Source organism: Balaenoptera acutorostrata, chromosome 2, assembly GCF_949987535.1.
Source record: "Balaenoptera acutorostrata chromosome 2, mBalAcu1.1, whole genome shotgun sequence".
Taxonomy (NCBI): Eukaryota; Metazoa; Chordata; class Mammalia; order Artiodactyla; family Balaenopteridae; genus Balaenoptera; species Balaenoptera acutorostrata.
This window is the reverse complement of record NC_080065.1, coordinates 67,520,951-67,536,129: the sequence shown is the minus strand read 5'-3', so window position 1 is coordinate 67,536,129 and position 15,179 is coordinate 67,520,951. Positions and strand designations below refer to the sequence as shown.

Here is a 15,179-nt window from a genome sequence, read left to right as displayed (position 1 = left end):
AGATGAGATACCTGTATCAATTTACCCTCCCACCAGCAGGATATGAAAGGTGACTTTTCATATCCTTACCTAAAGTTGGTATTATCAAACTTTCTAGGTTTTAACAGTGTGACCTCATTGCTTTAATTTGCAATCATTGATTCCTAAGGTTGAACGTCTTTTCAACAATTTCTTGGCCACCTGCTGGTCTTTTTCATCTTAACGTCCTATCAATGACCTCCTCGAGTGCTTAGACTCAGAACTTTCACATATAAGCACATTTCTGAACTTACTCAAAACACCAAGAAATTGGGGCTTCCCTGGTGGCGCAGTGGTTGAGAGTCTGCCTGCCAATGCAGGGGACACGGGTTCGAGCCCTGGTCTGGGAAGATCCCACATGCCGCGGGGCAACTGGGCCCGTGAGCCACAATTACTGAGCCTGCGCATCTGGAGCCTCTGCCCAGCAACAAGAGAGGCCGCGATAGTGAGAGGCCCGCGCACCGCGATGAAGAGTGGCCCCCACTTGCCGCAACTAGAGAAAGCCCTCGCACAGAAACGAAGACCCAACACAGCCAAAAATAAAATAAATAAATTTAAAAAAAAAAAAAAAAACACCAAGAAATACTACTTTCCTATATAAATACTTAAATTCTTCTTAAATATATCTGGCTAACAAAACCCCAAGAATGTACACTCACATGTCTCAGAGAAAGTCACTAAAGTATCTTCTGAGTAAACAATTCGAAATCATCCTTTGGAAAAGGACATTTAAAATTACAAGAAAAGGACAGTTTTTGAATTTTAGGGTATAATTTTAAAATACAATTTTTACCTAAATGGGTTACGAATCTACTGTAAAAGAAAAAAGATGAAACCAACTGTAAGGGATATCAGTTTTAAAATAAAATTCTAAGTGCTCTGCCAAGTGAAATCAACATATATTCATGACATTGATATGATTTCCCAGGAAGGTCTTCACTTTAGAATAAAAATTTGAGTGATTTGTTCTGCTCCAAAATCTACACTGACTTATTCTGTTGCTATCAAAATTACATAATGACAAAACACTTCCTGGTATAGTAAGAAGCAAATGATTATTCAGAGAGCTGAGATGATACACTAGGACAGGACAGTTACAGCAAGAAAGATATGAAAATCATGTTGAGGGCATTTTGTGGCACTGAAGAGAAAGAACTGAGAAAATCTGGATTCTGCCTGAAAAGAATGAAACACTGAACTTGAACAAATTTACTTATTTTATATTTTTAAAATTGCATCATTCTCCTTTAAATGCCCCAGGGAAACAAGACATAATCCATATTAATAAAACAGTATAATGTCCAGAATACGAATTGGATAGAAAGACCTAGAGTAAGAACTTTTGCATAAAGATTTAGACTCTAGTGAATAAAATGTCCTAATAGCATTTAGAAAGAAGAGACTGTAATTATGAAGCCAAATAATCAATTTTAACTGCAATAACTCAGATGCACTAAAATCTTTAAACAACTTGGAAATCTAAGGAAAAAAGAGTATAAACTTCAGATATTTAAGTACTAGTTTAAAAGGTATTATTTATTTATTTATTTATTTTTATTTTTTTTAACATCTTTATTGGAGTATAATTGCTTTACAATGGTGTGTCAGTTTCTGCTTTATAACAAAGTGAATCAGTTATACATATACATATGTTCCCATATCTCTTCCCTCTTGCGTCTCCCTCCCTCCCACCCTCCCTATCCCACCCCTCTAGGTGGTAACAAACCACCGAGCTGATCTCCCTGTGCTATGCGGCTTCTTCCCACTAGCTATCTATTTTACGTTTGGTAGTGTATATATGTCCATGCCACTCTCTCACTTTGTCACAGCTTACCCTTCCCCCTCCGCCTATCCTCAAGTCCATTCTCTAGCAGGTTTGTGTCTTTATTCCCGTCTTACCCCTAGGTTCTTCATGACCTTTTTTTCTTTTTTTCTTAGATTCCATATATATGTGTTAGCATGCGGTAGAAGTAAAAGGTATTTTAGATAAATGTTTCCTATTTCATGGCTATTTACACTCAATTTTATGGCTTCTAAAAAAGAGACTGAGTATATTACTTAAAGGTTATGGTGTGATTTTTCATTTAAATTTTTCAGGTGGATTTTTCTTAATATAAAATATATAGTATCCAATTTGAATAGTATTTTAGTGTGCAACATTTCCTGAAACTGTCTTACTGATAGAAGAGGTGGTTTGGAACAATCCTACTGAGGACAAGTAAGAGGCTGGATAAAGTACCGAAAACAGCTACTTGAAGGCTCCTGACAACTAACAGGACAGCAAGGAATTACCAGGGAAGGATCTGGGGTAGAACAGAGGGTCAGGGAGACTGTTTGCCAATTACTGAGGGAACGGCTGACACTGAGCACTATGGACAGCTTTAATCTGGACTGAGACACCAAAAGGCTGCGCATCAGGCGTAAGAGTGCATATGAAGTGAGAACTGCAGGTTCTGAATCTTTGAACCTTTGAATCTTTGAGCCTTTGAATCTCTGAATCACCTCAAGCCCTGATAAGGACTAAGTGATGCCAGAACGTTAGTGTCCTGAGATGTGACTCTTTCAGAAGAAATATAACATCAAATTATTTCTACAAATGATTCTTCAAATACAATGCCTAGAAGATAATCAAAATAACCAGGCATTCAAGGAGATACATGAATGAAAATGAACAGAAACAACAGACAACAGAAACAGGCCCACAAGGACTACAGATATTCGAATCATCAGACACAGACTTTAAGATAACTATGCTTACCATGTTCAAAGAGACAGACAAGATTGCGAATTGACAGAAAACGAAAAATGATTTTTAAAAAATAAATTATTATAGGTATGAAACATACTAAAACCCCTTAAGCTCAGATATTTTTTATTAAAGACAAAAAAGTTTTACAGTACTTAATTCTTTCTGATTTTTGAATAAACATCTGTGAGTAACAACTGCTGTTTATTAAGTGTTTATCATCTACCTGGTCCTGCTTAGAAGTTTCATAATGTCTTTATCACATTTAATTTGCACAACATTTCTAAGAGGCAGGTATTATTTTGTCAATGCAGAAACTGAGGATCAGACAGGTTACAAAACTTGTTTAAGGTCAATTGTCAAAAAACCAGGCTGGTATTCAAAACCATGCCCCTAAGAGGTGATTAGGTCATAAGCGCAGAGCCCTCAAGAATGGGCTGGTACTCTTATAAAAGAGACCCCAGAGAGCCCCCGATAGCGCAATGCCCACAGGAGTCACAGAGGGCCACCAGTGCAAAATTCCGGTCTGGGGGAGCTGCCAGAGTGAGCTCAGGCACAGAGCGGCAGCAGAAGTGGGGCCACCAAAGAGACCTACCTCATGGGCAGGGCCCAGGCACAGAGCCTCTGTGGGAGCTGGGTGGCCTGGAGCCCTAGGGGCCCAACCTTTGCCAAGCAAAGCTATGGGAACAGGACTGCCACCCCAGTCTGGAAAGCAGGACCCCTGTGCCCCAGTGGGCCTAGAGGGTAGAGCACTGAGTCAAAGATTTAGCTGAAACTTAAGATTTGGACTTAAGGAAGAGCAACTGAGTGCAATTTGCCTCAAAATGAATCATACCTTAACTCTCCCCCATATCTGATTTAGATGATATTTAAATGAGACTTTTATAATTATAAAGTTAAACATAGCATAAAGTGTTCCAGTGAATGCGAACAAATGAAAGGATTGCTCCTTTATAAAAATGTCACCCACATAAACCTAAAAATTGAAATATGTAACATTCCCCTCTAGTTATAGTGAATATCTGCTTTCATTGCACTCAATGGTACAGCAAGAAAGGAATTTCTTAATTTTAAATCAAGCTATATGTGTATGACATTCAGCTTTACCAAGAGTTCAACATATTTGAGTAATTTTAATACTTTACAATAAAAACACTAAAATTAATTGAATAATTCTATCTGTTCTAAAGCACTGGAAAAGGGGAGAAATAAAAAAACACATTACCTGCAGTAATCTCCTTGCTTAGCGACCTTGGCCAGGGAGAAAATGCAGTCAACAGTTGCTAGGTGATGTACTGCTTTACACAAGGAGTGATAATGTTCACTGAAATTCCTACAGAAACAACAACAACAACAAAAAGGTGAGTAAATTGATTTCTTAGACCTGTAAAAGCTGCACAATAAGTAATCACTTTAGCTAAGTGATTAGCTAAGATGAGCATAAACAAAATAAGCAAGCATACCTAGCAGTTAAGAAAGGTGGAAATTACAGTGAACTACTTTTCTGTTTAATAACTAGATTATTGAGGCTTCTTTTTGTTTCACTTGGAAAGAAATATATATATTTAAAATAGTTTCTATACAAAGATGTCTACTATTAATACCTTATTGCACATTTCATCTGACCATGACACTTCAACTCGGACCTAATGAACACTAATGTAGTGATCATTTTCATTTAGCTTAAATAATGTCATCAACTACCCAAATGGGTCAACCTCCCTTTGTGCATCATCCAAACTAGGAATAACAGTTTTATTATCTTTCTCTCACATTGACTGGAAGCTTCTCGATGGTAGAGAGCCCAAATCCATCTGATTTACTTATCTAACATCTAGCCCATAGAGTTGACACTGTAATAAGTTTCGCTGAAGGCAAGCAAGAAGGTACTTTTTTTCAGTAACCTTCAGTTGTCTTATTAATAATTCATATAGAAATTAAATCTTAGACTTGTTTTTTGAAAGGTCTGCCACTGACTCAAATCTTTGGCCAATTAAGTAGCTGGTGATCTAAAAGCTTAAAAGACGTTTACTGAAAGACTTATTCAAGAAAAAATATAGGAATGTATCCAGGGGGTTTCCTTCTCTTTGTTGTTTTTTTTTTTTGCTTAGATTATCCCATTATCTCTTGTCACAGGAGTCCCTTATAGCCTTTTAAAGACGATCCCCCCAAAAGTGATGACTGTTATGCTGAATGCTTCTCTTAAAAAATATTTCTCTATTGTACTGTGGGTTTCAGAAACTTAGAGATGTAGTCTGTTTGCTTCTTAAATCCAAAGGTTTTTAGAGTGCTTCCTAGCTTGAAAACGACATCCAGATTAAGCTACTATGTGATTAGTTATTACTATAATACTGCATTGATTTTTTAGAATCTGTAATTTCTGATTTTTTAATATTAGACGAATCTATTCTATGTAAATGACTTTTTCAGATACTAGAAACAACACGTTAAATATCCAGTTCTATTTCTGTGTTAACTTTGTGAATTGAAAAATTTGTGAACTGAAAAATATATTTTTACATTACAGTATATTTTAAACTTCTTTGAGTAGATGAAGCATAATGAATACAATTTACCTATTTCTCCCTGAATTAAAGTTAATCAAAACAAACAACATGAATCCCACTAACACTATTAAGAGTCTGTGCAAAATCCCAAACACAAAGGAGACTGGCCCCTGCCATCAGACAGGAGCACTAAGTTGTCACCTTAAAAATGACTCTTAGTTTTGAAGATGCCACGTGCTGCACGGATGTAACACCCCTGAGTGGTTGCCCTGTGATCAGGCCTTGTCATTTCTGGTCTGGCTTCAATTTCAGATCTGACCACTCATCTATCCCTTGGACTGTGGCTGATTCTGCCCCTAATTCTAATTACTGACCCATCTGGTCTTCCTATCCTGGCACTCTCTCTTTTGCCAGAGAGCAGCCACATTTGAAGTTTCTGCTCTTGCCTCTCTGGATCTGAGTGTCAGAGTACCTGTGGCACTTAAAAAAAAAAAGCAGCCTATTTTTTCCTACTCTCACTCCATCCTTCTCAAGTCCTGTCCAGGCTACTAAAACCCTAATTTGCCACTACCCAACAGCCTTAGGTTGAGGGTAACTGTCCCTGATGATCTTCTAACTTCCGGGATTGAAATGAATAACATAACTCTCAGTCAGTACCATTTCAGTTTAACAACAAAAAAGGCAGGAGAGAGAAGGTAATTATTTTGATATGGACGACAATGTTCTTTTTCATGTCAATTGTATAAATAAGGCATGTGAAAAAAATTTTAAAACCATCATAAACCTTAAACATCACCATCATAACTTCATAATTCTTAAGAAGCCTTGTTTGACTTCTTGGTCTTTGTCTATTTGCTACACTTTGCTGAATTTCAAAGAGATCATTCATACTTAGAAAAATGACAAGCTGAAAAATGGGCAGTTCAGATAACAATCTGATAGACTGGGTTTATGTCATAACAACGTGCAACTTTATCACTAAGCCACCAAACAACTTCACCTAACCACTGTGATTTAATCTCTGGTCAAAAGATATTGCTGGGTCCATGGGAAGCAGATTAAGACACTTGTGTTCTAAAGCTGTTATGACAGTTTACCATCAGATGTTTACTATCAAATGTTGCTCAATGATATCTGAAGTTAATAAAAAAGGAGAATATTTTATTTTTTATTTGCATATGAATTTCTAAAATAATCAAATGACTGTATGAGAGGTATTATAATTCAATTTTTAAAGAATCTGCAATTGAGATTATTCAATATCCACAGGCCATCTTCTAGAACACAAAAGAGACAGTTTTTTGAGAGAGGGTTCTATTCACAGACTTTCTTACAGCCTTGATTTCTTATGATATTATGATAAAAAGTAATGTGACTAATGGATAACTGTTAGTGTCTCAGTAAGAGACAAAAACACTTTGTATAGCTGGTATTCAATCCTCTGGTGTCACGTTCAATGAGGTTAATCATTTCTGAAATGACATTATATTCACACCATCTGGCACCTCAATAAACAATATGCCGTAACAATCAATGCTGTTCTCAAGTTGGGGCTCTAGTTGCAAATGCTGTAGCTAAATTTCAGCCAATACTCTTTTTTAAGATAAAAAATTTAATATATTTTTCTCATTTTGAAAGTAATACATGTATATTATAGAAACTTTTGATATCATGTATCTGCAAAGTGCATTAAATTTCCAGTAACCTCATCATCTAGAATTAATCACTTAATATTTGAGACGATACACAACCCCCCACCACACACACTTCTCCAAAGATATACAAATGGCCAAAAAGCATATTAATAATAATAGTACATATATTTAATCTTCTAAAATACAAAGATTTGTATGCTGTGCATGTAAGTGAGTTTATACATACAGAATTGGCATCACATTTTGATACTTTCCATCCTCTTTTCGCTTAGCAATATATCATGAGTATCATATTCTTCTGTGATGTTTTATTTAATGTTAGCTCACACCCAACTACAGCAAAGGTGTGGTAAAATGAAAGCAGGATTTTCCTGGGTTAATGGGGTAGAATGGCCCAGCAGAGGGCTGACACAGTGAGAACGGTGGGGTGTGAGAAGAGGACAGGAAAGAAAGGGGCAAATCAAAGAGACATTTCAAAGAGAAAAAAGACAAACAGGAATTTGATAACAGATAAAGAGACAAAAAGAAAGAATCCAGATGCTGCCAAAATCTTTAGCCTGGAAGACCTGAACTTCCTTTATTCTAGAATTGTGACATGGCGAACATAACCCAGACCTATAAAATCATGTACGGTATGCAGAGAGTGAAGAGGAACAACCTCACGAAATCCCAGGACCCTAGGACATGGCCCTCAAAGCTTGAAAGGCGAAATGTGAGTCCAACTGTCATGCTCCCAGTGATATTACTAAGGGAAAAGTCAGGAAAACTGAGAGACTCAAGGGCCCTAAAAACCCTTAATATGGGTAATTGAAAGTAAATTGGAAAAAGGAATTTCAGACCAAATTTCCATCCCTGAATTCAAGACTCTGAGACAAGATAACCTCAAAAGATTCAGGATAAGTAGACTGGAATTGAGATAGGCTGGGACCTGGGACCCTTTGTTGCAGTGCTGCAATGCTTACACCTGAACAAACCTCTCCTCGAGCAACAAAATACAAAGAAACTATATGGGACTAAAAATAACTGCTCACATGCCCAGCTGGGGCAAATTCTGGACAAAAGATACAGAGACCAAAAAACCCAACTGTCACTTCTGAAGAGCCCCAAGCAAAAGCACGGGGTCAGGAGCAAAAAGCAGGGCACTGCGCATGCCCCCAGCTCACAACACCACGTAAGGGGTGGGCAAGCCACCTAAGCCACCCCTCCGGCCTGACCCCTGGACGCGTCCCTACCCTCACCCCGTATAAGGAACCAGCTTGGCCCCCCTGAGCGAGCAAGGGAACCTGTGGCTTGTTCTCATTCCCCCCTGCTGCAGCAGGGGCGCCATTAAAGCCTTGCCTCAACTTCTTGTCTGGCCTCTGATCAATTTCTATTGATTAAGGAGGCCAAAAACCCTGGTCGGTAACAAAACCTCTTTCTGATCCTATAATTCAAAACTCTGCTGGGCAACAAGAGATGGTACCAATTTACCACCTTTTAAAAACTCACATATTATCTTTTTTGTTCCTTTTTTTTCACTTGTCAGATTGGTTAATTTAAATGGAATAAAGCTCCCTGAAGACTTCACTGAATACTGTTCAAGTTTTTAAAGAGAAAGACTAAGAGATTTCTGTTCAGACTGATGCCCATGGATTGATTCATCATGGGCGGGCTCTACAGCCTGATGGTAACGGGCACACACCCTACCACCAGACACCCTGGGTTGCATCTGGGCTCCAATCCTTACCCTTGTTGTGAGCAACTTATTTTTCATTTATGCATCTCACTTTATTCATTTGTAAACTGGGGATGATAATAATATTTCATTCGTAGGGCTCTTGTGAGGAATAATGAGCTAACATATATAAAGTGCTTAGATGCGTGGTGGTCTGGAGCCGGCTCCCATGGACTCTTGAAACTCAGCTGTGCACATCTCTTCCCAGTCCAGTCCAGCAGCAGACTGCAATCAGTCCAGGTGGGAGTAGTGACACAACAGAAATCAAACACACACCACTACTCTTCCAGAGAGCTGGCTGTTAACCATTTACCAGCACACCAGCAACTTAAACCTATTAATATGAACACATGACTATTAATAAATCCAGAATGAGACATTCTTTGAGACAAAGGCAAGGACTCTTCAAAAAAAAAAAAATATCATAAAAATCCAAAAACGTAGGGGCCTATTCTAGATTCAAATACACTAAAGAAACATAATAACCAAATGCAACATGTGAAAGTTTTTTTTAAATATGGGGGGAGGGGGACTCAGACATAGAGAACAGACTTGTTGCTAAGGGGGAGGGGGGTGGGGGAGGAAAGGACTAGGAGTGTGGGATTAGCAGATGTAAACTATTATATACAGGATGGATAAACAACAACGTTCTACTGTATAGCATAGGGAACTATATTCAATATCCTGTGATAAACCATAATGGAAAAGAATATGAAAAAAGAATGTCTGTATGTGTATAACTGAGTCACTTTGCTGTACAGCAGAGATTGGCGCAGCATTGTAAATCAACTCTACTTCAATAAAAAAAAATTAAAAAATTAAATATGGGGGAGGGGGAATTGAGGCAATTCAATATTTCTTAAATTAATATTAATTTTTCTTAGGTATGATAATGGTGGTAAGATTATACAGCAAAATGTCCTTATTTTTAGAAGATGTATGCTTAAGTATTTAGGGGTGAAGTATTACAATGTCTAAAACTTACTTTAAAATGTTTCAGGAAAAAAAAAGTGTATGAGAGATATAAAACAAATGTAGCAAAATGTTAACACTTGCTAAACCTAGGTGAAGGGTATATAGATCTTCATTTCAACTTTCCCACAGATTTAAAATTTTTCAAATTACAAAGTTAGGCGGAAAATGTAAAGGATGTAAAAATATAAGAAAAAAATTAAATGGAGATAATAAAAACAAAATAACTAACCCATACTTGTTCAACCCTGAAAATGTTAAGCCTTCATATAAGAAAAGTAAACGAAGTCCAAGGTAGAATTTCAAAGTGATGCTTCTAAACATCCTTAGCAGCAAAATGTTAGTACAGTAACAATAAAGTATATTTGGTCTCTTACCAAAGACTAAAATGAGCTTACATTTCAATGGATTAAAAATAAAATCAGAGAACACATGTACTCAACTATTTTATGGCAGGTCACAAGCAGTAATCTCTACTTTTCTTTTTGATGGAAAGATTTTCCGGTCTATTTCTCATAGCAAAAAGTCAGATTATATTTCTCATTGTAAACTCACTCTAGAAAATCAAGCCATTCAGCACTGCAGTCAAGGACTAGCTGCTCCCGGAGCTGATTCAGATGTCTGTAATTTTCTACAATAAAAGGAGAGTGAAAGCGGCTCACAGCTTTTGTGCTGGAAGAGGAGAAAAAACATAAGTAGGAAATCAAGGTTACTAAGAAATAAGTAATGCCATCACTTCAGAAAATTAAAGTAGTTATTTATTATTCTCTGATGAACATTGAAAGTAAATAGCTGTAAATAGAGAACATTCTTCAATTATGATACTGAACTTTATTGACTCCAAAGATCTTTGTTGTAAATAAAATACTTGAAGTTCATAGGACTTTGTTCAGGAAGCTTTTAAAATTCATTTCAAGTTATATCCATATGGCAAAGTCAAAGTTTAGAATTTCTGTTTCATAAGTAAAGAGCTTTTTTCTTTAAATTATACTAAATGAAAATGCTCGCTTTTTTAAAAAAAGATCAGACGCAAATATAACAAAGGAAGTCCTAACAAAGCGGGGAGTTGGACATATTGGTGAGGGTGGTATTATTTTTTAAATTTTATACTTTTTTGTATGATTAAAGTATTTCAGTGAAAAAAAAATCATTACAAAGAATAGCAATGTATTAATTCAGGAGGCAGTCAAAGAAGAGTTCTTCACGATCTAACTATAGATTCACAGTGACCCTGGATGGGAAGAAATATCATGTACTCCTCTTTTGGGCTTGCATATAATCTCTGCTTCTTCCTCAAGAAGCTGTAGAACACAATGGGGGATGCTATGGGTCCCCAGTCAGAGAATCCAGACCAAGGCTTCAACTCTGCCACTTACTTGCTAGCTATATGACTTTGGGCCAATAAAACTGACTTTCTCTAAACTAAAAACTTACCTCATCTATCAAATAGGGATAATAATAATATCTACCTTATAGGTACTGTTGAGAGGATCAGATAGTGCTTAGCAGAGTACCTATGTCATTAGTACTCAATGTTAGGAGTTGTTCCATGTTGGTGGTGATTACTGCTATTGATGCTATCACTATGATGGGAACTTTAAGAAGAAAAGGTCAAGTGATAGGCAGGTGATGACAGAGTGTATCCTGATCTTTGTTTGCACCCTCACTCCTGTAACATGCTGTCACAATCACCTTTAATTTGGCAAGTTATTGGATTATAAGTGAGCCTTTCACATTAGAAATCTGACTTGATATTCTAACCTATTCCTGTCAAGGCTCTGATAGCTAAACAACAGATAAAAAATAACAATGAAACTTCCCCCAAACCTTCTTACTTATTCATTCAATTTACATCACTGAAATGTTCAAAAGACCCTGGCACTGATTTATGCCTTGCTTATTGCTTTTAAAGTATGTCATCTAGACTTCTATGCAAACATATTTATCATAGTTCTCTTCTGACAAAACTCATTTAGTGAGACATTTTAGTGATTGTTCTAGATAGACTAACATGATTTCTAGTAATTTCTCTTCACAAAGCATATTACCATTCATTAGCTGTAGCACAGGACAAAAATAGATAAAGAATGCCTGCAAAATGAGGAAACATTCCCTAAAATCAATAATGCCCAAAATTCAATTATAGCTTCTGGTAACATAGAAAAGAAAAAGGATGGTATTAGAGGTAAAGAAACCCATGACTGTGCCTTCAGGATCCTTTGATAGTGTCCATGGATAATAAATAGTTTTCTTTTTTAATTAAAATAATAATTAAAATTAATATTCAGTCACACATCATGTCAAAATAATGTTAAAATTTCCTTCCATTCTTACCACAGAGTTCCTTCATACCGTCACCAGCTACTAGTCCCTCTTCTACTATCTTAGGCAAATGTAGTATTTTCATCTCAAGTTCATGCAAACATATTAACAGTAGTAATAAATATTTCACAAACGATGCTACTCACAAGAGGAAAGACACTTCTCTAAAACCACTTCTTAAAAGAGTCCCCTCTTGGGGATTAATGCCTAACCAAGGAGAAAAGGCAGGGTCTCAATGTGGTTCTCTAATTTTGTTTCTGATTAATTATTTTCATCAATTCATGATACAACTTAAAAAAAAAAAAAGAACATGTAAAGAACCATTATAACTATGTGCCACGGAAAGCAAGCTCAGTGAGGCACAAAATGAAATGTCAGCTTCTTAAAAGAAATGTCAGGTATAGCATTCATCAAGAAGTTCAAGCAACCAAATTAATCTCATAATTGAAGGTTCTGCAACTTTCTTTTTCCATGTGTTTAAAGTGTTCTCTGAGGTATAAGAATAAAACAGTAGTTCACAAAACAAGAAAACAAGTGTACACAAATAAGATACCCTTTGGAAAAAATGTTTTAAAATCCATGATAAAAAGAGTTTAAGATAATTATTTCTCTAGTTAAAAGCTCCATAAAGAAACTGAAGGGCCAAAATTGCTTTTAATGTCAAGGATGTGGCTATTAACATACCAGAAGCATGCAGGTAAACACATGTCATAATTCACGTTAATAAGAAAAAACATGTATTTTTAAACTTACCTTCCAACCTTAACCCAATCAGTTGGTATACAAGATACAGCAGAATTCTTTACCTCAATCATAAACTAAAATAAATACAAATAAAGGTTAGATATTTAAAGGATTAACTATTACATTTTTTAATCTTTTAAATCTTCCTCAAAATTGTGCTATAATAGCCGAAAATAAATGTAATGATTGTAATTCAAAAAAAAAAAACTGTGCTGTAATAGTCTAGCAAATATTAATCTAAACATTCAAAATAAATCCAGTATTGTTATTGGGAGAGTTCATATATGTCTGTACAACCAAATATTATTAATTAGGGTTTCAATACTTGGGATAAAGTATAATTTGTATTCAGCCAAAAGTTTGTAATAAAGGATATAACTTGGCACTTTAATGTTTGTAACATTGTTATGTTCATACTACGATTTTTCTTTAATGACCTTTTTCATTTATTAGTACCCACTTATCTTAAGAATTCTATTACTCAGTAATAAGATTGAATTTCTAAGTATATAAAATTTTAAAATATTTGATTATTAGATGTTATATCAGTTTGAGATATGGTCAGTCCCTAATTCTGAACAGAAGAGGATTCATCATAATAGTTTTTATCCAAGAAACCTAAGTCCTCTAAAAGTATCCTCAGACAAAGCACTTAACTTCCTCAGCAATTAAGGGAGGAAGAGATTTCTTCACAAGTGTCTTCATTTATATGAACCATATCTTTATAGATCCAACTGTACTCTGCAAGCTTTTCTGAAATCATCCAGGAAGTAAATGAAATCACTACTTCAATCACACCTTCCATTTTTAGCACTAGTTATATATCATCTCCTCTTCCTGTTCACTTTTCTGTATTATTGCAATGAAATTTAATGTTTTATTTAAATAAATAAAAAATACACTTATTTTGTATGGGATGGGACCCAGAAGCTCTGTGGCTGCCACTAATTTTGAAATGGCTACAGGAACCTTGTCACATGTTTTACAACATTTCAGGTATTTATAATATGCATATTATTAATAGTATCAGCCTGGGACTTCCCTGGTGGTCCAGTGGTGGAGAGTCCGCCTCCTAATGCAGGGGATGCAGGTTCAATCCCTGGTCAGGGAACTAAGATCCCACATGCCGCGGGGCAACTAAGCCCGTGTGCCACAACTACTGAGTTTGTGCGCTTCAACTAGAGCCCGCGCACTGCAAACTACAGAGCCCATGCACTCTGGCGCCCACGTGCCACAACTAGAGAGAGAAAACCCACGCTCCACAACTAGAGAGAAACCCATGCACCACAACAAAGAGCCTGCACGCTGCAACACTAAGACCCGACGCAGCCAAAAAAAAAAAAAAAGTATCAGCCTGGCTTTTGAGTTTACTTTTCTATTAATAGAAACATTACAGCTTTTACATTAATTATAATAGGAATTAATGGTTAATTTTAAGAATTTTCTTCCTTAGCAAAGATTTTGTAACTAATGATGTCCTCTTTTACAGAGGGAATTAATACAATTTCAAATCTGATATATCCAGTTAAAGAGTTAAGAGTGAAGAGTCTTTCAAAGTCCCCTTTGGCTAAAAAAAAGTAACTAAGGAAAAAAAATTCACAAAATAAGTATCACTGATGAGAAATCACTTTAAGAGTAGGCTAAAAAATTCTGCTTAAATATTATTTTGAAATGTTCTATGAGAAAACATATTGGTCTTTTTAAAAAATAATTGTGGGAGGAGCTATGTCAAAAGCAAACAGCAAAATTCAGGACCACATTAGATCACTAATATTTGGGAAGGACACGCGTAACACAGAGCTCCATAGGAATTACTGCCTAAGGATGGTGAAATTTTGAAAAGAAGCTACAACTGCCTCAATGAGGTCTCTGGGCAGCTAGCCAGGATAGTGTACTTAAGTTATTCACCATAACTCTGCAGCATGGCAGCTCTGGATTCAGATACATGCCTTATTCTCATTACCAACTGCCACTGGTCACAGCCCTTTGGAGCACCTTGGGAATAGTCTGGACCATAACCGTTCCATCTGTAAGTATCCAGGGTCTATTCTAAGGACCACAGCTCCTCAAGCAAGCCATTTATAGAGCCAATACAGGATGGAAAACAGAGTGAGAATCAGGAAAGCTACGTGGACCTCCTGCTTGTTAAATCCCTGGGATCACTTCCTCAGGTGCTGGTCCTGTGTGTCATCTTCTTTTCAGCCTGTGTTTCTCCTCAGAATTGTCATCAACTAGCAAGTTTTTTTCTGTTCTACACTAGCTATGGAATAGGAAATTTTCTATTTCATGAACATTCTAAGAATGAGAAGACAGGCCTTTTGTTTAGAGACTTTATTGCTAAAGAAAAGGATAACAAAAATTGGAAATTAACATATATTTCAGAAATCTCAGAGAGTTCTCATAGCAACTTCCCTCACTCTAGTTCGTGACTGTGTTTCTTAGGTGTTGATGCTAGAAGTCTGTCCAGATTCATTGTAACAATCCCTCATATTCTTCTGCTG

At 36.3% G+C, this 15,179-nt stretch overlaps 1 protein-coding gene across 2 annotated transcripts in view; it reads right to left on the bottom strand.

Annotated features, from left to right (window-relative positions):
• MSH3 (mutS homolog 3) overlaps positions 1-15,179 on the bottom strand; it is a 191,087-nt gene that overhangs the window by 62,716 nt on the left and 113,192 nt on the right. For both annotated transcript variants that reach the window (XM_057540254.1, XM_007179766.2), the window contains exons 16-18: positions 12,688-12,752; positions 10,168-10,284; positions 3,990-4,097 (exon numbers count right to left, since the gene is read on the bottom strand). In XM_057540254.1, coding sequence (XP_057396237.1) covers positions 3,990-4,097; positions 10,168-10,284; positions 12,688-12,752 — 290 coding nt within the window. The remainder of the gene's footprint in view (positions 1-3,989; positions 4,098-10,167; positions 10,285-12,687; positions 12,753-15,179) is intronic.